The 24318-nt window shown below is 40.7% G+C and overlaps 1 protein-coding gene across 6 annotated transcripts in view; it reads left to right on the top strand.

The window, feature by feature from the left end:
- INPP5F (inositol polyphosphate-5-phosphatase F) overlaps positions 546-24318 on the top strand; it is a 92119-nt gene continuing 68346 nt past the window's right edge. For 2 of the 6 annotated variants that reach the window (XM_018041505.1, XM_018041504.1), the window contains exons 1-2: positions 546-857; positions 23465-23545. In XM_018041505.1, coding sequence (XP_017896994.1) covers positions 761-857; positions 23465-23545 — 178 coding nt within the window. In that variant the 5' untranslated portion in view covers positions 546-760. Of the gene's footprint in view, positions 858-23464; positions 23546-24318 lie in introns of those variants that run through there. The other 4 variants (XM_018041501.1, XM_018041502.1, XM_018041503.1 and 1 more) reach the window with 3 other exon arrangements.

The raw sequence follows: 24318 nt of genomic DNA, 5'->3' as shown, positions 1-24318 counted from the left end.
TGGGTCGCATTTCCCAGCTCTCCCAAGTCTGGGTCTCTGCGGGCAGCTCAGGCCCGGGAACGAGGGGATTTCAGGCTGTATTTGGGGACTCGGCCTGGCTTTTCTCAGAGCTGGTGAAAGTAACAAATAACCTGCCAGCATAGGAAGGAGAGGAGGTCCCAGGAGAGGGCTTCTGCCCCAAAGGCCGCAGAGCAGCTGCGCCGCCAGACTCAACCAGACCCGGGGTTTTGACCGTATCAACCCGGGGAGGGAAGGAGGGCCCGCCAGGGGCGGGGCTTGAGAGGAGCTGTAGGAGGAGGGGGCTGGCCGGAGGGGAGAGAAGAGGCAGGAGGAAGAGCCTCGAGGGAGGAACCAGGAGGAGAAAGCCAGAAGAAGCCAGTGAAGGAGGCCGCGGGAAAGGGCAGCAAGAGGAACCGAAAGGTGTACTAGGCGAAAGGGGCGGGGAGGGAACGGGGAGGAGGCGGAGCCGGGGGAAGTCGGGGGAGTGGCCGGGAAGGGGGGGGCAAGGAGGAGCCAGGGGAGGTGCCGGGGGCGGGGCCGGGAAAGGGGCGGAGCCGAGGAGAGGCCTCCAAGGCCGCCGTCGCCGCCGGGGCGAGTTCTCCTCCCGCAGGTCGGGCAGCAGGGGCGCTTCCTCAGCCGCAGCTCCCTGAAGCGCGGTCTCAGGCGGCCCCGGCCGACGAGGACTGCCTGCACGAGCCGCCGCCGCCGAGCCGCGGGCGCACCCAAGCCGCCGCCGCCTCCCTCGGCGGCTGGGGCCGGCATGGAGCTCTTCCAAGCTAAGGACCACTACATCCTGCAGCAGGGCGAGCGCGCGCTGTGGTGCAGCCGCCGCGACGGCGGCCTCCAGCTCCGACCGGGTGAGGCTGGCGGCGGGGGGCGGCCGTCGCCCTGGGCGGGTCGGGGGGACCGGTGAGGGGGCGCGGCCGGGCCCCTCAGCCGGAGGCTGCGGATCGGGCGCCGCCTGCGGCCGTGGCGGGCGGGGCGGGCGCGAGCGAGGGCGCGAGATCTGTCATTATTTCCTGAGGGGAGGGAGCGCTCGCCTGGCCCCTTGCCCCTCCGCAGGGACAAAGGGCCGGCGACCCTCGTCTCCGAGCACGCTTCCGCGTCGAGATCCGCTCTGCTGCCCAGGGAGAGGGGAACCTGGGTCGAGGCGCCCGCAGTCGGGGTCGGGCCGGCGCCCACCAGAAAGTTCAGGCGAGGTGCGCCTGGCCTTAAAGGCCGCCTCTTCTCTGGAGTGCCCTCTGACCCTCCTTCCGGGCAAGTTCTGGGTTCGAATCCCGGTCGCGCCAGTTTCCGTAGAAAGTCCTGCTGGAGCTTCAGTCCCTGTTGACATCTGTGTGTTTCTGGTCCCTTATCATTATAGGCATGACTTCATTCTGATTACCTCATAAGCACTCGATTTACAGCACCTTAAACATTTTTTTTTAGTATTACAATTAACCTGCAGTGTTCAACTTTTAATGTTTATGTGTGACTCAGTATTGTGCGACACAGTCTCGTGTGTCTGTGTTTGGGTGTCGTGTAAGCTGTCATGAGATGCCTCACTCTACAACATTAGTTTGCGTTAGGAAAACTAGATCACAGTGGTGAGTTAAGCAGGACAGTCTCTGCCCTCAGAGAGCTGACAGTCCAGGGGGCGGTTCTCTGGAGGGGCTCGGTAGCCCCTCCCCGTCAAGGGTGCCGGTCCTTTTTCCTAATCACCGCAGAGATCTTCCCTTTTAGGAGATGTGAGAGAATAGAGTTCTTTAAGGAAATCGCGAGAACATTTCGAGTTTACCTGTAATTCTTGTGTGTAATCTAGACAGAGAATTACGTGGTATGAATTGGAAAGTATGAAAGGTACAAATCAACCTTTTGTATATATCATAGCAGTTGCCATATATAGGAGGGTTTCCAGGGATTTGATCCCTTAATATATTATTCCCAATCCTCACAACAACCTTACCAGGCCGGTGGTGGCATCTTCATTTTCAAGTGAGGAGACACGTGTGAAAGGTTGAGTAACTTGCTGGAGGTCACAGAGAGGAGAATTGGCCCCTAAGACACTTGCTGACCGGTTCTACTACTTGCCTTGGAAGCTCTGGTGGTTGATTTGCTAGAGCAGTGAAGGAGAACTTAGTTGTCGTTTTTCTGGGGTGTGTTTTCTTGCTATTACATTTCCTCTATTCAGAATGGAAGAGAAACTACTGCACCCAGATAAGGTTCTTGATAATCTTGAGACAGATGGTGTTGTAGATAGGCTAATTTTGGCCAGTCTCCAGTCATTCTTTTCTGTTTTTCCTGATTTGATCATTTGCCTGGTCTTTCCCCCCACCCTGCCCCCAATGTTTGGGGAAGGCTTCAAGTGCAAACTGAGGGAAGGTAGATTGCAAAATTCCCTAGGCTGCCAAAGAGCCAGCTCTTTGGATTCTAAGGGCTTAAAATTAACTATTTCAGCTGGATAGAACTCGACATCATCTTTCACTCACTGGACAGAACACTTCTGCACTTCATTTCCTCAGCTGTAAAATGAGGGTTTGACTTTTTTGGTCTTTGTACATATGAAATGTTTTTGAAACAATGCCAGTTTAAGTGTTTGTTCGGTGTACCTCTTTAAGGACAAGAATTGCCGTGTTTCATGGAAAACACTCAGGAAATCTCTAGGTCACTTGTGTGTCAGTATGGCTTCCCTGGCTCAGAGGTTAAAGCATCTGCCTTCAATGCTGGAGACCCGGGTTTGATCCCTGGGTCGGGAACATCCCCTGGAGAAGGAAATGGCAACCCACTCCAGTATTCTTGCCTGGAGAATCCCATGGACGGAGGAGCCTGGTTGGCTGTAGTCCACGGGGTTGCAAAGAGTTGGACACGACTGAGCGACTTCACTCACTCACTCACTTATAGTGAATTGAGGCAGATATAAATAGGGGTGGGCGTGGTTGTCTCCGTTTCTCCAGCTACTCTCTCCTTTTCTCTCAGCCCCTAAGATTTATAGAGATGAACCAGGATGGTGGAATTACATGAAAGGAGGTAAGTCCTCTAAATAGACGACTTTAAGTGAATTATTTGTCATTCTGTTTGGTTTGTGTTCATTTCTTGTACACAGAAACCTGTCCAGTCCTAATAGCTTTAGGGATAAGTTGCTCCCCTCAAGTGAAGTAAGTCAGCCCTCTTCCAGGGCTTCCCTGGTGGTTCAGACGGTTAAGAATCTGCCCCCAGTGTGGGAAACCTGGGTTCGATCCCTGGGTCTGGAAGATCCCACAGAGAAGGAAATGGCTTCCCACTCCATTATTCTTGCCTGGAGAATCCCATGGACAGAGGAGCCTGGCGGGCGACAGTCCATGGGATTGCAGAGTCGGACACGATTGAGTGACAAATGCTGATACTGATTAGGGATAAGTTGTTCCCCTCAAGTGAAGTAAGTCAACTCTTACAGGGTGCTGGCTAGTAGCTTACCTTTCTAGTGGAAGAATACTTAAACCCATACTTCTGAGCTGAGGAAGCTCAAATGGGCTATTGGCTTAAGACTTTAAGGAAACTTAAGGGAAACCTGGGCCTAGATTTTGAATTAAGCTATGTAATTTGAATTACCATTTATGTATCCAAAGTCCCTATCAGAAGGCAAATTAATTATTTTTCTGAGGAAATTGGTTGTAGTCTTGGCAATTAGGTTTATCTCACGTCTTAGGATATAGCCAACCGCAGACTAAGGTAGACCAAAAATACAGAGGAAGGAAGAGGCCATTATCTTTCAGAAAACCCTGTTTTGAACACCTTCAGGTGTTCAAGTACATATAGCGAGCAAATAAAGAACCTCATGCTCTTGACTTTAAATAGTTTATCCTATCTAATACTCAAGAGCTTTTCTAAAGAATGACCGTAGAATAAATGAGCCAACTCATTGGAAAAGACCCTGATGCTGGGAAAGAGTGAAGGCAAAAGGAGATGGGGTCGGCAGAGGATGAGATAGTTGGATGGAATCACTGACTCAATGGACATGAGTTTGAGCAAACTCTGGGAGATAGTGGAGGACAGAGGAGCCTAGTGTGTTGCAAAGAGTTGGACATGACTTAGTAACTGTACAACAACTACTAAATGGAATAATGGCTTTTTAATTGTTATCAGATCTCTGTACACTGACTTAAAATTCTCCATTTTATTGGATCATTTCCCTCTGCTTTTACAGCCAGTTTTGCTGTTGTTTGTAATTAAAGCATTTACGATCTTTCATAGTTTCTTATTGATTATTCAGCTGAATATATTACTAGCCAGCTCCCTTTTGTTTCTAAAGGGCAGTATCATAAAACCAAAAGAGCTTGTGAACATTGTGATTTTTATGTTTGTGGCTATTGAACAACCTGAAACAATATTCTTTTCTAGTGGTATCAGATGGATCATTATTGATATTTAAGGTTAAAATGACCATTTCCTTAGCTTCGAATGCTTGTTACTTTTGGTCTCTTTTCCTTATTTTGTAAGATCCAGTTTGGATGCCACCCCTTCTCTGTGCTCACCACACTCTGCATTCCTGGGGCAGAATTATTGGTCACCTTTTTGTGTTTCCAGGTGTTTTATACACTTGGTACACATTTTGTTTGTAGCTCTTACTGCTTCGTATAAAAATAGTTTTCTTACTTCTTCCCTAGTGGACAGAGCATTCCTCAAGCGAGGACTTTATTCTGCTTATCTTGGTATCTCTGAGCTTGAGTGTTGGACACAGAAGGCATTTTTGGTTGAGTTGAACTGAATTAGATTAAGTCCGGGTTTTCTCTCAGTAATATCATTGTCATAAATATAGGATATTGTGTTATACTCACTCATTTCAGGGCCTATTTTGAATATCTTCTAACTGGGGTGGAAAATCTGTCCAGCTGAATAAGGAAATAAATGTGAGGAAAGATGCATTTCCACTTGTGATGTTTTTCTGATTTAACGACACTTAAAAAAAATTCTTTGTGATGGTATTTCTTATTTTCTTTAATGTTGCTTACATTTTTTCTTCTAAAGAGTTGAATATTTTTTCTGGTGTTTCCATTCTTTTAAGGATAATGCATAGTCTGGGATCATACTTAGAACTGCTTTTTAGGTTAGGGGCTTCCCTGGTGGCTCATGCAGTAGGAAATCTGAATTCTATTCCTGGGTTAGGAAGATCCCCTGAAGAAGGGAATGGCTACCCACTCTAGTATTCTTGCCTTGAGGATTCCGCGGACAGAGGAGCCTGGCGGGCTACAATCCATGGGGTCACAGAGAGTCAGAGACGACTGAGCGACTAACCTTTTCACTTTTTCACTATGTCTCTCTCAGGGTAATGGCCACCAGAGGAAAGTATTTAGTTTTATTTTCAACCACAGAAAATGGTAAAGTACTGTGTAAACATTCAGTAATCTTCTGAGAGTAGAGTTTCACTATCTGAGAATTAAGGGCTGTAATTAAAAAAAAAAGCAATGTAATATAGTCCACCGTTGGGGAAGGGTGATATGGTCTTATCTCTTTAATCTTAAAATTGCTTCCACTTGTCCTTGTAGGTATTGTTCTGATAGACCAGTGTTATATAAGTTACTGCTGTGTGTTGCTTCATTCTGAAACGAAGTGACCACAAAAAGATGGTAGAGCGTGTCATACAGGTTACATTCACAGAGCGTGTAAACTAGAGATGAAACTGATAAATACCAGTGAACAGTTATTGGAGGGGATGCTAGTTATCTGTTAGAATGCACAGAAACATAAAAATGTGTTCGTGTTTTTCCTAGTTATTTTTTGATAATGAAATTATTTTTAATATGTCATGAAAACTTTTTTGAATGAGATTAGCTACAGAACTGACATCTAAATAGAACATTTATCTCCTTTGCAAAATTATATTTTATGAAACTGTTCAGTTAAGCATTTTGTGTTATATAGTATTTGAAAAAAATTTTAACTTTACCTTTTAAAAAAATCTTGTTTACTAAAACTTTACAAAGTACCATGACAGAATATAATAGGGCATTTAAATTTAACAATTAGTTATTAAATATATTGTAAAAATCTTTTAAACCATTGTTGTTGCTGTTGAATAACCAGTTTTTTCTAGTGTCTGTAGTTTTCAGTTTCTTTTAAAGCTTACCAGGTTTATACCTTGAAAACTTCTTACCCCATATTTTATATTTCTAACAAGTCAGCAGTTGGATTGAGATCTGTAAACTTATTTTATGAACATTTACTGTTACACATGCAAAGTAGAAAACACATCTTTCCAAAAACTTTCACCCTTTCTTTGGCTTAAAAAAAAAGTAGTCTCTGTAGGGTGAATGATGACAATTTTCAGAATCAAGTTTTACAGATAGAGGGAAGGTTTTATGCATATTGTCTACTTTGCCAGCTAAGATTAATAGTAGGTAATAATACTCTGAGACAACCTAGAGGGTTGGGAGGTGGGAGAGAGGTTCAAGAGTGAGGGGACATAGGTATACCTATGGCTGATTTGTGTTGATGTATGGCAGAAACCAACATAATATTGTAAAGCAATTATCCTTCAATTAAAAATAAATACATTAAAAATAGTAGCTAATAACAGTGGCTTTTATTTATTGAGTATTTTTGTGAACCAGACACTGTTCTAAGCCCTATATGTGTCCTGTTTCATGTCATCCTCCCAATAAATCTTAGATTTTTCTAATTCTGATTTTACAGGGACAGAGAAGTAATTTGCCCAAGTTTAAAGAATACGAGGGAGAGCCAGACTTCCAACTCCATACTGACTCCAAAGCCAAGTTTTTCTCAATATTGACAAAAATGTTTTATAAACCTTTCTACCTTCTTGACCGCAAAGTTATAGGATTCATATATATATTTAATAATATTTATTTATGGCTGTGCTGGGTTTTCATTACATGGGCTTTTCTCTAGGTGCACAAGCTTCAGTGGTTGTGGCTCCTGGCCGCAGTCATTGTATTACCAGGGGCTTAGTTGCTCCGTGGCATGTGGAATCTTCATAGATCAGGGATGGAACCTGTGTCTCCTTCGTTGGGAGGCAGATTCTTTACCACTGAGCCACCAGGGAAGCCCTGGGATTTATATTTTTATGGGGAATATCTGAAACATATCTGTAACAACCATAACTCATTATCATGTAGTCTGTGTAGAGAATAAAAAAGCCTCTCAAATGTCGAAGTATGCTCATTGAGGAAGGATCTATGGATCGATAGAAGAAAAGACTGATAATGGGACTCCTGGCTCTTTGACATTTCACCTGTCCTGAGTCTTGTCTTGTAAACTAGTTTGTATAGTTACCGGGAATATTGTTTTTTTTAATAGATTGACTAGTTTTTCCAGTTAGGGTCAGTTTATCAGGTTTCTCAGGTTTCTTAGAACATTTGGGGTTGGGGAGGGAATAGAGAGAGGGAAGATCTTGAAGCAGAAACACTGATAAGTACTGGATGGGAACTATTTCACCTGGTGATGAGCAACCTGAAGCCTTCCCAGTCTAGCTTTGCAAGAGTTCCAGATCCAGTTTCACAGACATCCTTTCAGAGCACATAAAGCAGAGAGGGAATGGAGGAGGAAAAGTCTTTAGGGCACCCGCCTCTGAAAAGGGGAGGGACTTTCATAGCATCACTGATTCCGAGATGCTTGTGTTCTGACCAGGCCATGACAGCAGAGACCAGCACTTGCCAAAGGCTGGCTTCAGAGGAGAGGCAACATGCAGGCCTTTAGGGCAGAGCATGAAGGTGTCAGGAACCAGGGTGCCCAGAGAGCTTGGTCTTTCCAGAAGGTGACTACATTGGTGCTGTTCCAGGATGTCCAGCCATATGGCTTCCCTTGTCCCACCTGGGCAGCCTGACTCAGCCCACTCAGGGAGAGGGAGGTGGAGATTCATTACTGTGTCCCTCCACGTGGCCCACTGCTGGTCTTCTGTAAAAATGGTAGGAATGAATTGAAGTAAGTCTGGTTTCTGGTTGACCCCATGTATCTTGAGCAGCAAAGAGGTTGTTGTGAGGATTAAATAGAGAACAGAAGAACAGAGGACTAAAATGCTGCTGTCTTAACCAGCTTTTTAAAAGATGCTAGTCTCTCATCATTTTATTCAGGAAAGGGAGGAATCTGAATTTTAGTTCTGTGGGATTCAACAGATCTTTTTTGTTTTTAAATGAAAATAAATGAGACTCAAAGACATTTTTTATTTTTCTTTAGCTGGCCCTATGTCAAAAAAATTGCTTGTTGCTGATTTTGGTTTTTATGATTTATGACAAAATTAGCTAATGTATTTGCAGATAGATACAAGGCTATTGGAAAATCAAACTAATTTGGGTATAGTATTGATTGAGTGTATTCTGAGAGCCGTAGTCTAACCTTGGTGTGGTTTTCTGAGGATTTAAATGTATTAGGTCTTTAAGAGCTGTATTATTATCTCTTTGTACACCTTATTGTAAGCTGTACTATTCCTGTTCATATGTTTTAAGATATAACCTTTTAAAATCTAGCAAACACAAGTCTAAGAAGTAACAGCAATGTTTAAGAAAGTGAAAATCACTCAGTCGTGTCTGACTGTTTGTGACCCCATAGACTGTAGCCTACCAGGCTCCTCTGTCCATAGAATTCTCCAGGCAAGAACACTGGAGTGGGTTGCCATCTCCTTCTCCAACAATGTCTTAGAATCTCTAACAAATAACTCTTTAGCTGGGTTAAGTCATAATCTTATGTGTCAGCTGACCATAATTGAGCTGAGAATGTTTGAATTAGATTATGTTTACCAAAATAGAGAAATAATACATTAGTTTATTATCAGTAGCTGTTGATAATACATTAAGTAATATTTAAGTAGTATTTAAAAGGTGAGGGTTAACACTGAACATTTAGCATTATAGTACTATCACAACCATAGTGGTAGTATCTTAATTAAATCCCGTGCTCTGTTAAGATGACTCATTTTCTGGTTGCTGTGAGACCCTTAAAAGAACTGCTCTCATTCACAAAAAAAGCATCCTCTCCTGCCAGCTTTCTTTGAGGCTGGTTGAAGGAAGTACAGGTTGATTTTAGGTCAGTATTCCATGTGTTTTCTTTTAAGTTACCTCATTTTAATTGCAGATTCTTTCAAATTTAACCTTGAATTTCTTTAGCTTTATAGTGGGATATATAAAAATACAAAGTGCATTATTTTATCTTTATGAAAATTTATGAATCTTATTCTTTGAAACCACATTTTTACTTATACTGAACTTCAAATTCCAGTTTCGGCAATGGTCAACATACATAATTTGAAATAGTCCTAACATCTAACTGAAATGTTGGGGCATTTTAAATATGCTACAGTGCTCTTAATTTTAGTAGTTTGCGTGTATAATGTTAATGATGCTTCATGTATAATATTAATAATGCTTCATGGTGTCATTCATACATTGTTTTTATGGCAGATATAAACATTCTTCTCCCCATTTCCAGCGTAATAGCCCTCCCCTCCCCCAGGGAACAGTTGTGGTGGGCAGACCAAAGAATTTGGCAGAGTTTCTAATTTGCTACTCTCTCTCTGGGCACTTGTTTTTCTTGACTTCCAGGATTCATCTCCTGTAGCTGTATTTATCCCCCTTTGCATCTTTCAAATACTCCCCACTCCAACAACTAACTTAGTATTCTATTTTGTTCTCCTTCCAAATTATATTAAGTCTGAAATTCTGTGAAGTAATTTACTTATTTCAACAAATCTTTATTGAAGATCTGACTGCTAGGCGTTGTGCCTGTATAAAAAGTTGGATAAAACACTCTCTCTGCCCTAGCCCAGGTAGTGGTCCAACAAGAGAAAGCCATACATGGTATTATAGAGTGACAGAATCCCTTGGACTGCAAGAAGATCAAATCAGTCAATCCTAAAGGAAATTATCCCTGAATATTCATTGGAAGGACTGATGCTGAAGCTGAAACTCTGATACTTGGGCCACCTGATGCCAAGAACTGACTCTTTGGAAAAGACCCTGATGCTGGGAAAGATTGAAGGCAGGAGGAGAAGGGGACGACAGAGGATGAGATGGTTGGATGGCATCACCAACTTGATGGACATGAGTTTGAGCAAGCTCTGGGAGTTGGTGATGGACAGAGAAGCCTGGTGTGCTGCAGTCCATGGGATCGCAAAGAGTCAGACACCACTGAGCGACTGAATTGAGCTGACTCAGAGTGACAGATACTGTGATAGAGCTGAGTTCAGTGGAAGATTTTAACTGGGTCTTGACATTCAAAGCCTCTGCTTTTTTCTAAGATAATGAAAATGTACTTTTCTCCCTAATAAAGAAATGGGAAGAAGGGAGTTCTTTGATTCCATGAAGTTCCTTCCAGCTGTAAATAGTCTGTGATTGTTTCTTATCTAAGAGTGGACAGTCTTGAAAGAAACTGTCTATGTGACTGGTGAACTTTAATGGTTTTTTTTTGCCTTGCCAGAAATAACTTTGTATGCACAGTGCCTTGGTTCTAAGTAAGTACTCAGAAAAAAAAAAAAAAAAATTATGGGGATGAATAGTGCCTAACTGGCCAGACTGAAATAGTACAGGTTCTCCCCTGCACTCCCACCCCCACAGAGCACTCTACTGCGGCCCCTGCTTGATCTAGAAGCGGTGCTTGATTTGAGGCCAATTAAAATAGACCTGATGGTGTGTTTGAAGGTAGAGCTTTTTGATGGTAAGGACCTATGGTATCAGAATGACTATACAGACAGTCCTAGATGGAAGAGAATAAGTTTTGAACAGTTTCAGGGGAAAGCTAGGAAGTTATTTAAACACCGACAGAGACAAAGGTTACTGTCAGAATGCTAATTTTATGCTATTTTAATCTGTTACCAGCTCTAAAATGAGCTAAGGAAAATACCAATTGTTAGCTCCCCTATGCTCTTATTTAGCTCTCAAATCCTACTTCTGAACATCATATTGCCCTGAAGAACAGTTTTTGGGAGAGCAGAGGTCAGAAGTGCATCGCACTGCCATGTTTCTTGGGTGATGCCTTATGAATTTGTTATCCAAAGGTTTAGCTAAGCCTTCTTTGGACTGGTTATATTTTCAGTTTCCTAAGGTAATGAGTTGGGAAAGTTGTCATTTAAGCTTGTACTTCCCTTCATTTATTTTCAAACTGTGTCTTTTCAATCTCTGTGCCCTATACTGGTATTCTGAATGTACTGTAAAGACCACATCTTTTATAATCTTATATATATTCATCAGATCCTCTCAGGACCTAAGTCTTTTACTTTAGTTGTCCTCTGTCCTTTTTTTGGAGTTGCACCGGGTCTTTCTTGAGATGTGACAGTTAGAACTTTATACTTCAAATAGAGAATCATAACAATTTTTAGTTTGGATAGAGTTTAAAAAATTTTTTTCAACTATTTTTACTTATTTATTTGACTGCCCCAAGTCTTAGTTGAAGCATATGGGATCTTGTTCCCTGACCAGGGATTAAACCCTGGGCCCCCTGCATTGGGAGCATGGAATCTTAGCCACTGGACCACCACGGAAATCCCCCTAAAAAAGCAATTTTTTATTGAAGTATAGTTGATTGACAATGTTATGTTAATTTCTATGGTGTAGCAAAGTGACTCAGTTCTACATATATATTCTTTTTTTATATTCTTTTCCATTATAGTTTATCACAAGATATTACATATGATTCCTATGCTATACGATAAGACCTTGATGTTTCTCTATCTTGTATATATCCTAGTTTGATGCCAGGTTGAGAAGATCCCCTGGAGGAGGGCATGGAAACTCTCTCCAGTATTCTTGGCTGGAGAATCCCAGGGACAGAGGAGCCTGGCGGGCTACAGTCCATAGGGTCACCCTGAGCTGGACATGACTGAAGCAACTTAGCAGGAACACATGTGTGCATGTATTAGTTTACATTTGCTAATTCCAAACTCCTAATGCTTCCTTTTTCCACCCCTCCTCTGGCAACCACAAGTCTTTTCCTCTGTGTTGGAGTCTATTTCTGTTTCATAGATTTGTTTATTTGTGTTGTATTTTAGATTGCACATGTAAGTGATATCATACGGTATTTGTATTCTCTTTCTCTTTCTGACTTACTTTGCTTAGTATGGTAATCTCTAGGTCCATCCATGTTGTAGTCCATGGTATTTATATATACATCACATCTTTTTTTTAACCATTCATCTGTTAATGGGCTTTCAGGTTGTCTCCATGTCTTGGGTATTGTAGATAGTGCTGCTGTGAGCATAGGGGTGCCTGTATCCCTTTGGATTATAGTTTTGTCAGGATATATGCCCAGGAGTGGCTTACTGGATCATATGGCAACTGTATTTTTAGTTTTTTGAGGAACCTCCATGTTCTTTTCTATAATAGTTGCACCAATTTCCATTCCAATCAACAGTGTAAGAGGGTTCTCTTTTCTCCATACCTTCTCCAACATTTGTTATTTGTAGACTTTTTAGTGATGGCCATTCTGACCTGTGTGAGGTGGTATACATTCTTGTAGTTCTCTAATAATTAGTGATGTTAAGGATCTATTCACATGCCTGTTGGTCACCTGTATGTCTTCTTTGGAGATGTGCCTATTTAGAACTTTTGCCCCCAAAAACACTTCCAAATATCCTTCATGATCAAAACTTTGTAGCCCTGTTGCTGCACTGTAATTATTAATAAAGCCTTGTTTTAATGGAGAAGTCTAGAAATTCTTAGGATCCCTTTTCTAGGTATGTATCTCATCTTTTAACTGTTCTGAGTTTTTTTTCTTTTTTCTTTTTCCCCTAGGGTTACTTTTTTAAATGTATTTTTTTTTAATACTAGCTTAACCAGCTTTTGCCAGTTCATTGTATTATGAGCTCCTTTGGCAGTTTATGGTACTTAATTATATGAAAATAGTTCAAAGCTGTACATAGACAGGCATCATCTTTGAATCAGACTGGTAGGATAAAACTAAGCTACTAATGCAGAGTCCAGCTAGTAGCCTATAATCAGTTTGACCTGTAATTCTCAACCTGGCTTACCTTAGAATCTTCTGGAAGAAATTTGCAAAATACCTATGCCTGGGCCGCACCCTGACCAACAGAGTCAGACTCTCCAGGTGTGGGGTCCAGGCATCAGTATTTATAAAGCTCCCAGATGATGACAATGATGGCCAAGGTCCAGGGCCACTCAGCTGGAGTTCACACTGGGAAAACAGTAGCTGTTAGAACTTTTAAATTGGATTAACTCTTTAGCTTGCTGAATGCTAGAAAATAATTACTGTTAGAGTTGAGAGAAATGTATATCAAATTTTGCATTTATAAGAAGGCAACTGAATCAAATTACTCCTTAACCTTTTCTTCTGGCCTAATTAAATTTTGAGAATTGAAGTATGGATAAGCTAACCACTGGACCTTCTAGTTCCTCATTGTAGAACCCTTTCCCTCATCTGTTTGACTTTGGTGTTGGTAATTGCCTTTTCAGAGCAATAATACCTTTTGTCTTTAGCAGGAAATGAAACAGGTCAGATTATGTATGCATACCTTGGACCTTGTTCTTTTTTTTTTTTTTTTTGACACAGGAGAAACTGCCTATAAACTTCAGCAGCTCTGCAAAGCCCAGGGTTGTTCTTGGGCTCAGAGAGCGACATCAGTTATGGCTCTTGGAATGAGTGACTCATGCTCTCTGCAAGCACATAGTACTTAATCACTTGTTTTCTGTATACCAGGAAGAGGAGGGCATATGAAAATAGAAGCCATGTACTGCCAAATGGGATCTGAAATAAGAGTGGAAATGTTGACCTAATGGGTCAGACAACTTATGACAAAATACTTATGTTTGGGGGTGTATGTTCCTTTAATGATTTCATTAATTAAAATTTGGCATTATTTCCCAAACCCTATGCTTTTGTAATTGGTGAGCAACTCTACTCTTTGCTAGATAATTTTGATAATCCTAAAATTTAAAACCTATTTGCAAACTTCAAATGTTTCTGTTTTAAAATTGTGTGCCACATTGGAATATGCCTTTCAAGGAAGGCTTAGAAGGCAGTACATTTGTTGGAGCAGATAAATTACCTGGCTATTCTTTGTGGAAGGACAAGCCCACTGGCCATTTTCACTGCCATTCCCATGCCTTCTGCCTCCAGAGTAACCATTTATAATGGTGACAGGGTGTCCATTAATAAGCATATGCTAAGTTACTGCATGCAATCCATGGGGTCAAAAAGAGTCGGATGAAACTGAACTGAAGTTACTACATATGCTTAGACCAATATGGTTTATACTGGTCTCTATGTGAACACTCTGCTAGTGCTTTTATTTTTATTTCCTTAGTAACAGATTAAAAACTACACATATATTTTGAAGTATCTATTGTGTGTTAGATGCTGTACCAGGCATAAAGTCATAGCAGCTCAAAAAGACACATTTAGCCTCCCTTCTTGTGCCAGTTACGTAGCCTGCTTCAGACCTTCCTCCACTGGCTTGTCTCTTTATTGGTGTGAGAAACTTTGAGCACTTCTTAGAGATTTTAAAATTTCCCAAATTTTAGTTGTCTTTCATTGTGAGAAATCATCATTTATTACATTTATTGAAAGAGAAATGCTTTTATTATTAAAAATACCCACCTAGCAGAGATTTGTGTTTGGGGACTTTTCTTATTTTTTAATATTTATTTTTAATTGGAGGATAATTACTTTACAATGTTGGATTGATTTCTTTTGTACAGCAGTGTGAAGCAGGAGTTGACTCATTGGAAAAGACTCTGATGCTGGGAGGGATTGGGGGCAGGAGGAGAAGGGGACGACAGAGGATGAGATGGCTGGATGGCATCACCGGCTTGATGGACATGAGTTTGAGTGAACACCGGGAGCTGGTGATGGACAGGGAGGCCTGGTGTGCTGGGATTCCTGGGGTCGCAAAGAGTCGGACGCGACTGAGTGACTGAACTGAGCTGAAGTGAGCCTCCCTCCCAGTCCCATCTCACCCTCTGTCGTTACAGAGCATCTTCCCACTGGCTGTCTGTTTTACACGTGGTAATGTGTGCATTTCAGTGGTACTCTCTTAGTTTGTTCCATCTTTTCCTCCCCCTACTGTGTCCAGAAGTCTGTTCTCTATATCCGCATCCCTATTCCTGCCCTGCAAATAGATTCACCAGTAACATTTTTCTAGATTCCGTATATATTTATTTTCTCTCTTTCTGACTTACTTTACTCTGTATAACAGGGGTCTAGGTTCATCCACCTCAGTTTAGCTCACTAAAATTTATTCCTTTTATGGCTGAGTAATACTCTTTTGTATACATGTACCATAACTGCTTTATCCATTCATCTGTTGATGGACATATAGGTTGCTTCCATGTCCTGGCTATTGTAAATACTTATGCAGTGAGTGAACATTGGGGTACACATATATTTTAGAATTGTGGGGTTTTTTTCAGGGTATATTCTCAGTAGTGGGATTGCTGGGTCATATGGTAGTTTTATACTTAGTTTAAGGAATATCCATACTATTCTCCATAGTGACTGTATCAATTTGCATTCCCACCCACAATGGTTCCCTTTTCTCCACATCCTCTCCAGCATTTATCGTTTGTAGTTTTTTTGATGATGGCCATTCTGTCCATTGTGAGATGATACTTCATTGTAGTTTTGATTTGCATTTCTCTAATCAAGAACAGTGTTAAGGGACTGTCTTTAAACGGTAAAAACTTAAGATGTCAGTCTTATTAAAAGTCAAAGACAATAAGCAATTGGTGGGAGAAGATTTCCAATTCACTCTTTCATGCTTGTTCCTATTTACCTATTTCTCTGGTTCAGCTGCCGTTGAATGAGTGAGTCCCTGTTGTGTGTCAAACCCTGTGCTAGGCTGCAAGCATACATCCCATCCCTCCACAAACAACAGCCGTGTAATTGATCTGCTGCAACAAATGTATTGTTTCCTAATCTTCTTTTGAAAAGTATATTCTGTAAACAAAATAGGTCTAGAATTAAATTGATAGGAAAATTGAGACTTGATAGTCTTCTTTTTGAGTCTTTAGGAGTCTTTTAATTGGTAAGTTGATATTTTACATTTATTATAATTAATAACAACAACACTGCCTCTTACTCATCTTTTCCATTTATTGTGCTTTTTCTCAGTTTTTTTTTTTTGTTCTGTCACCTTTTACTGTGTTCCACTGGGTAGTATGATTTCTATTTTATATTGTTTTTGTTTTTTGGATGGTGTGAAATTTTTCAGATATCTTTCTGTTGCTGATTAGAAGTTACCCATCCTGTTTTTCATCCTTGTGTTTCTCAGAACTTCAGACCAGTACTTATTTTCACATATACAACTGAAGTCTACTGATGTCTGTAGCATATTAAAAAGCAGAGACAGTACTTTGCCAACAAAGGTCTGTCTAGTCAAAGCTATGGTTTTTCCAGTAGTCATGTATGGATGTGAGAGTTGGACTATAAAAAAAGCTGAGCGCTGAAGAATTGGTACTTTTGAACTGTGGTGTTGGAAAAGACTCTTGAGAGTCCCTTGGACTGCAAGGAGATCCAACCAGTCCATCCTAAAGGAAATCAGTCCTGAATATTCATTGGAAGGACTGATGCTGAAGCTGAAACTCCAGTATTTTGGCCACCTGATGGGAAGAACTAACCCACTGGAAAAGACCCTGATGCTGGGAAAGATTGAAGGCAGGAGGAGAAGGGGACAACAGAGGATGAGATGGTTGGATGGCATCACTGACTCAGTGGACATGGGTTTGAGTAAACTCCAGGAGTTGGTGATGGACAGGAAAGCCTGGCGTGCTGCAGTCCATAGGGTTGCAAACAGTTGAACACGACTGAGTGACTGAACTGAACTGATGTCTGTGTCTTTTCCCAAGCAATATTTCAACCTCCATTTAGACTTTACCTCTTCTCTATTTTTCCTCTGCAGTGTAAGGGACTTCGGGGAGGGGAGGAAGCTTGCAGTCATGCTTGATTTGCCATTTGGACCTGAATTGGGTTGCTGGGACTGAGACTGCATGCCTAATTTTGAGCTGCATCAGAGCCCGGTATCTGTTTCACATTCTGAAGAAACAGAATTTTGGGGGCATATATAAGCATTGAGATATTTCATAAAACCTTTATTACTCTCAGAAAGCCTTTAGGGATTATGGCCTTACCATAAATTTTAATGCAAAAAAACATTATTGAAGTTGTTTTTTTAAATATCCTTTTCTTAAAAAAAAAAAGCCATATGTAGACTCTTGATATAAACATCTATAGAGAGATTTATTGAGTGGTAGGAACCTGGAATTTTAAATGCATATACATTTCCCAACTTGAAGTAAAAGTTATTGAACATTTATGTGCCAGATATTGTGCTGGGTACTTTCACACAATTCTTTCATTTAATCCTCATGAAAACCCTGTAAGTTAGATGGATTCCTGCTTACAAAAGAGGAACCTGAAGTTGAAAGAGGTTCTGAGACTACAGTAGAGCTAGTAGGACTTTCTCTCGGGACACGGAACGCAGATTGTAGAATCTCTGGACTCTCTCCAGCCTTTCATTTCCAGACTTGGAGCCAGGCCGCCCTTCTGCACACGCCTGTCATTGGATCTCCGGCTTTAGGATTGCCCCTTTGGGTCCACTCTGTACATAGTGGCCCTAAAGTTCAATCTCACATGCAAATCTGCCCTCTCTGGAGGAAATGGCTCCTGAATTTACTATCTGTGGCCCTCCTGAGTTGGTCCCTGTTTGGTTTCTCAGCCTTATTCTTACAGCTTCCTGCCTTTTACCTTAGGGCCTTACCGTACCAAACCATTTAGAGTCTTCATTGCATTCAGTAAATATGTGAGTGCCTGTTATGTATTAAACAATCTGCTGGCTGCGAGGCTGCCCAGGGCTTTTCTCATGACCCAGATGGAGGAGGTCCTGGTTCTCAACAAGTACAGCAGCAGTGCGGATGGAGAGAAGTGAAACATCACATATGAGGAGGTGGAGTCAACAGGACTTGGTGAGGAAGGAAACCATTTTGAATGTCTCCCAGGTTCTGGCTTGTGCAGCTGGAATGATGGTGGTGAGCTGGAAGACTCCGTATAATTTAAAAATGAGAGCATCATATCTGAGTAATCACACCTGGTAGGGAAGCTTATGGTATTAGAGGTATGATAGAGCATTGGACTGAGAGTGAGAAATGGGGTTTCGGTTTTCACAATATGGGTAGTTAGTATCAGACACTTTAACCCCTGCCAGCCATGATTATGTTTGTTTGAAATACTGCAGATGACTTTCACTTTGCCACTTCAGATACTGAATGCTTCTAATGTGATTCAATGCAAATTATCTGACTCCAACCTACTTCTTCATTCTGAGTCATATGTTCAGTTGTCCGTTCAGCATTTTGGAGCCTGCAGTGTATGTATCATGCACTTGAGACATAAAGCTGAATGAGACCAGGTCTCAATGAATTTTCTGTTCTTGATGGGCTTCCTGTTCAGTCAGAGAGACAGGCAAATCAGTAATTAGGTGCATTAAACCAAAATGATAAGTCACGATGGGTATATGAGCCGGTTCCAGGGGGCTCACAAAAGAGAGCCTGATCAGTTCTGCTGGGTGGGTGGAGAGGGGAATGTGTCAGGGAACACCAGTGACCCTTGTTCTGAGTCAGGAATGAAAAGCAGGCTGAAGTGGGTGGGGAGCAGCATTCCAGGCCCAGCCCTCGGACACTTCTGGAAGATGAAGGATGCTGGGGGTGGGGAGGCAGGAAGAGAGTAGACAGGAACAACCCATGCACAGCCTTGCAAGCTTTTCCAAGGAATTTGGACTTTGTTTTTCAGGCTTGGGGTGTAGGAGAAATAATATGATGGGATTAACAGTGTTCTGTGTTGTATGTACTTATTTTTTTTAATGTTTGATATATTTCTTTTACAATATTAATCTTAGACAAACTAGACTTTAGGGCAAAAGAGCATTATTAGAAATAAAGGCAGTTATTACATCCTGATGAACAGAGCAGTTCACCAGGAAGATATAATTCTGAATCTGTATATGCCTGACAACATAGTTTCAAAAAATATAATGCAGAAATTACAAAGGAAAAATGGGAGGGGGAATACATAAAGCATGAGATTTAAAAAACAAAGCAAAACAAAAAACCCTCTCAAACTGTCAGTATTAGGCTAAGCAGTCAAATAATTAGCAAGTACATACAGCAGTTGAAGAAAATAACAAAGTTGATAAAGAGTCCTTACCCCAGAGTTTAATAGTGTATTCTGTGTTTGAAGTAAGAAATACTTTTAAAAATCCTGACCTGAACAGACACATGTGTGTATGTACCGGAAACAAAAGTTTTGTGAAATGTTTCTCCTTACGTGGTGCAGTTTTTCTGTTTTCTGTTTCATTGCTGTTAGTGCTGATCTCATTGTACAGAACTGATAAAATGACCCACTAATGGATTGAACTGATGCCCTTTTTCTTGAAAACACTAAGCAAATATACATGCTTTTCAAGTACAGACAGAACATTTACAAACGGACTTTCTGGATTCTCCTCACCACGCCTAGCATCTGCTACTCCTCCTGTTCTGCCTCTGTCCTCCCCCTGCTATAGAGAAGATGACTTGGACTCCTATTTGTACTGAGTCAGGGCCATTTGAAACATGGATCTGCTTTTCAGCTCCATTTCTATGTTTAGCTTTTTCACCTTTTCTTCCAGACTTAGTAAAAAGTAATATCTCCCCCCCTGCCCTATTCACTTTCATACCTGTACTTTTGATTTCATTTTCTTTTGTTTTCTTTTCCTCCTTTAATATCTCCTCTGTTTCTTATACCTAGACATTTCCCCTTGACCATCCCATCATGAACTCAGTCTTAAATGAACTTACCTGGTTCTCTCTTTGGATCTCAAACATTATCAATGACTATTATTTTTAGTCAATTAGACCACAAAATATAGTTTTTTGGGTTTTTTTAAGTGAAATTTTAATTTTCTTCAATAGCTGATATAGTCAAACGGTTCAAAATACCATAGGTGCAAAAAGGGTATTATTGAGTTAAGAGGTTTTCACCTGCCTTTTCTGCCAGCTCCTATATACCTTTGCTCCTTCTTACTCATCTCTGGAGAGGATGACTGTTTCACTGTCATTGGTAAGTTTATCCTCTTCCTGTCCTTTGTGTAGCTTCCTTTAAGGTGTTTCATGTTAATCTCCTTGTACTTTCTTCACCTACTGCCCACCCTACTCCCCAACTACCATATCCTTTCAAGCCAACACTCTTGTAATAAAAACCATCTAGCTCCTTTCCTTGTTCGTAGTCTCCACCTCCTTTCAGTGCTGTCAGCTAATCCCTGGCTGCAGTCTTGTTTTACTTTTGTTATTATCTGCCTGCCAAGGCCTCCAGGAAGTAAGGTTCCTTAATTAGTCTTCTATTCAAGTCCCTTCTTATTGGCCTCAGTGTACTTTTTCTAGTCTTCCCAGTGAAGATCTCCACTATACTCACCATCCTCTATGGTCTTCTGATCTATATTGTTTGCTCCTTTATTTTCATATCTTCTCAGTGCCTGGTTCCTGAAATGTACTTGATAAGTATTTCCCCAGTGAAGGGATGGATTCCAAAACAAACCTTGTACTTTCTTTCTGCCACATCATTCTTCTTTCTGATTTCCTTACGCTTGAAGTTCCCACTTCCTCTGTGCAGCTGTCCGTGACTGCTTTAGCGCTGACTTTTCATCCTCCTCCATATACCTTGAGCTCATTTGATACCTGAGGGATAGAATCTTGCAACTGTGTTTGTTCATCTGGGGTCAGGGTGAGATTATGACTAGCTGGAGCTCTTTCCTTAGCAGGGGCATCAGTGTTGGTAGAGGTTGAGATGTGGCCTGCCTGACAGGAATTCTGGTTATTTGAAAAGAAATCAGGATACTTCTAGTTTATATACCAACATGAATTCCAGGGTTAGTGTTAGATTTTTATAAATTAAAAAAGGGGTAAAATTAATAAATGATTGATAACAGATAAGGAACAACTTAGTGATCTTCCCTGTAGCTCAGATGGTAAAGAATCTGCCTGCAGTGCAGAAGACTTGGGTTCGATCCCTGGGTGGAGAAGATCCTCTGGAGAAGGAAATGGCAACCCAGTCATGTATTCTTGCCTGGACAATCCCATGGACAGAGGAGCCCGACAGGCCACAGTCCATGGGGTTGCAAAGAGTCGGACCCGACTGAGTGGCTAACACTACTACCACCAAGGAACAACTTGATAATATAATAAGTGAAAAAATGATGGATAATGAAAGTGATTTGTATAAAAATTTAAAACTAAAAGTATTTACAAACATGTCAGAGTTGATATCCTTAGTATAAAAACTCATAAATCCATAAGGAACATAAAAAAAAATTCTTAGATCTGAATAAGGAAATCATAGAAGAAGAACCATAAGCAGCCAGTTTTTTAATTAAATGTTTAATCTTACCAGCAATGAAAAGAAAATAAACATCATTTAGGCAATGGATGCCATCAAAATAGCAAAATTTACAAAGAAATTCTAAATGATGGCAAGCGTAAGAAGCATTTTCATATGCTTCTAGTAGAAATATAACTTGGTGTATAAACTTTGTTGATAGTATTGAAAGCTTTAATTTTTTTTAAAGTTTTCACCTACTGATTTCATCCCTAAGAGTTTGTCCTAAAGCTATTAATTAACAAATAAAATACTTGCATAATGTTCATCATTTATCACAGCATTTTTTATAATAGGGAAAAACTGGAAATGACTTATGCCCAAGAGTGAGAAAGTGCTTCCTTAAGTGGAAAATTAGACAGCTGTGAAGTTATAATTTTGAAGAATATTTTAAAGATGTGAGAAAATACTCATGAAATATAAGAAAAAGTTAGCATACAGTGATCTATTTGCAATATTGCAGTTGGATATGCAGACAAATATATGATGTGAAATGTAGCAAAATAATATTATCTCTGGGTGACAGGATGGAAGTGATAAAGTATTTTTTCCAATCTTACAGTGTATTAGTTTTATAAGAATGCATGTTACTTAAAATGTAAATATTGTCTTATTGATTAGTTCCATGTATGTATAGGTTCTGTGTTTGGATGGTTAAGAGCACAGGCCATGTGGTGTAGACATGGGTTTGAATTGCAGCTCTGCCCTTGGCCCATTGTGTGATATGGCCACTTTACTTTTCTAAGACTGCATTTCCTCGTCTGTGATTTGGGACTCCTAGTACCTAACTGCTAGAGGCATCAGGATTAGAAATGATAGTATGTATAATAGCCTTTAAAAAATTAATTCTCTATTTTACTTTAATTCTTATAATAAAAACAGAAGTCAACTTTTTTTTTTGCCTCCCACTGAATATATCATTAATAACAAAGATGTTCAAGATACAATAGTCAAAACTCAAATGAACTTGGAGACTATTAAGTCTTTTGTAATTACCCACATGAGTTACAAATTGATTATACATTTCATTAAAATAGAATTTAAATGGTAATAATTAAAATGTAATTTTAAATTTCTGCTAAAAGAAATATTGTTTGCATTCTTGCTAATCTTTTCTTGCTATTGAGCCACCACTAATATTACCTTTATCTCCACGGGTATAACAGCCTTTTGTAGCCTGGGTTCCACAACAGAATTCAGCTCTAACATCCTCAGGCATCTATTGTGTGTAGTGAATTAGCTTCTCTTCTGTATGTCTAGAATGGTACAAATGATCTACCATCCTTGGGAGAATTGAGAATACAGTCATCCAAGTCATTGTCTTGTTCTGTGGTTCAGATGAGAAACCCTGACTGGGATGCCTGGCACATAGTAGGCACTCAGTATAAATAGAAGTGATTCCTGTTGTTGTTGCCATAGAAGTCACATGAAAGAGAACTGGCTTTCCAAATTTCTTTGTTTGGTGCTAGCTTCTTCGGGAAAGGATATTTTCCGGAGTGTGATTCAGTAAGTGGACATCTCTGGGGGCGTTTCTCAGTCCTTGTCTCTGGATCTGAAACTGGCTTTGGCAGTAGGACCTTGGATAACTCCTCTCGTTGCCCTCTTATATTGTACCAGCTTCCTTCCTCCACTGCAGGGCGCCAAAGTACTGCCTCCCATCCAAGTAGAGTTTTAGAATGTCAGTTATCTTCCCGTAACTGTCCTTATGTTAGAGAACTTACTCAGGCCTTGGATTTAATGCTTTCTGTACAATGGCTTGTTAGTAATGTATTTGGTCCTGGGTGTGGATACCTGCTCTTTTGGGTTGCTGATCATTTTTTAATACATTGCTAAAGACACTGTGTTTTTTAAATCATCTTGTGGCTTTTCTGTGACATTTCTTTTTAAAATTTTTATTTTTATACAGTGTTAAAGGTTACTTTCTATTTACAGTTATCAGGAAACATTGGTTCTATCCCATGTGTTGGATTATATGATCCATCCTTGAGCCCGTCTGACACCCCTAGTTTGTGCCTCCCCTTCCCTCACCTTTGTCTTGTCCCTTCTCCTTTCCCCACTGGTGACCACTAGTTTGTTCTCTATAAAGATACTGTTTTAATGTTTTCCAATGAATACTTTCTCATGACCGCTTCTCATTTTATTTTAGCTACCGATCTGCTTCTTGCGTGGAATCCCATTTGTTTGGGGTTGGTAGAAGGTGTTATTGGAAAAATTCAGCTTCATTCAGGTATGTTTCTGTAAACTCTTTAAGCTTGTCAAATTTAATGTGGCATTCTATGACATTGTCTTCTTTGAGGATAAATGTAGATTCTATAATGGCTTGGATTCCTTTACCTTAATTTTGGATCTACCCAAAGTGGGTATATTTCCGTGTTGCAGAAACCAGTGCTTGAGAAACCAAGCACTACGCTCGGAGAGTTGGAGAACTCAAGTTTATTATGCCAGCGGGCCCAGAGGAGTTAACACTCCATACTCTGAGCCCCAAACAAAGAGATTACAGAGTTTTTATAGACAGACTGTAGTGGGCAACACTAGCAGTTAATAGGCTGGTTTAAACTAAGGAGTTTCGTGAGCGCAGGAACAGTGGTCAAGATGGGGAGGGGGATGCCTGACCTGGACAGGCATGATTAAGCAGGTTTGCAGGGGCTGGGCGATTGCAAAAGAGCAGGACAAGGGTGAGTGAGATAAACTCCAGTTCCTAGTATTGCAAGTCCCCATTTTCTGAAACTGCGTAACTTACGTGATCTAGACTTTGCAAGGGGCAAACTGAGTTATAGAGGCAGAAGGAAAAGGAGGTTATATAAAATTTTAACTTTTCCTCATCATCCGTATAAGGGAAACAAAAATACAGGCATCCCTCATTTTATTGTCCTTTGCAGATGTTGTGTTTTTTTACACATTGAAGGTTTATGGCAGTTCTGAGCCCAACAAATACATTGGTCCCATTTTTCCAACAGCATTTGGTCATTTCATATCTCTGTGTCACATTTAGGTAATTCT

Source organism: Capra hircus, chromosome 26 (genome assembly GCF_001704415.2).
Source record: "Capra hircus breed San Clemente chromosome 26, ASM170441v1, whole genome shotgun sequence".
Lineage (NCBI taxonomy): Eukaryota > Metazoa > Chordata > Mammalia > Artiodactyla > Bovidae > Capra > Capra hircus.
This window is presented reverse-complemented; position numbering and strand designations above follow the sequence as displayed.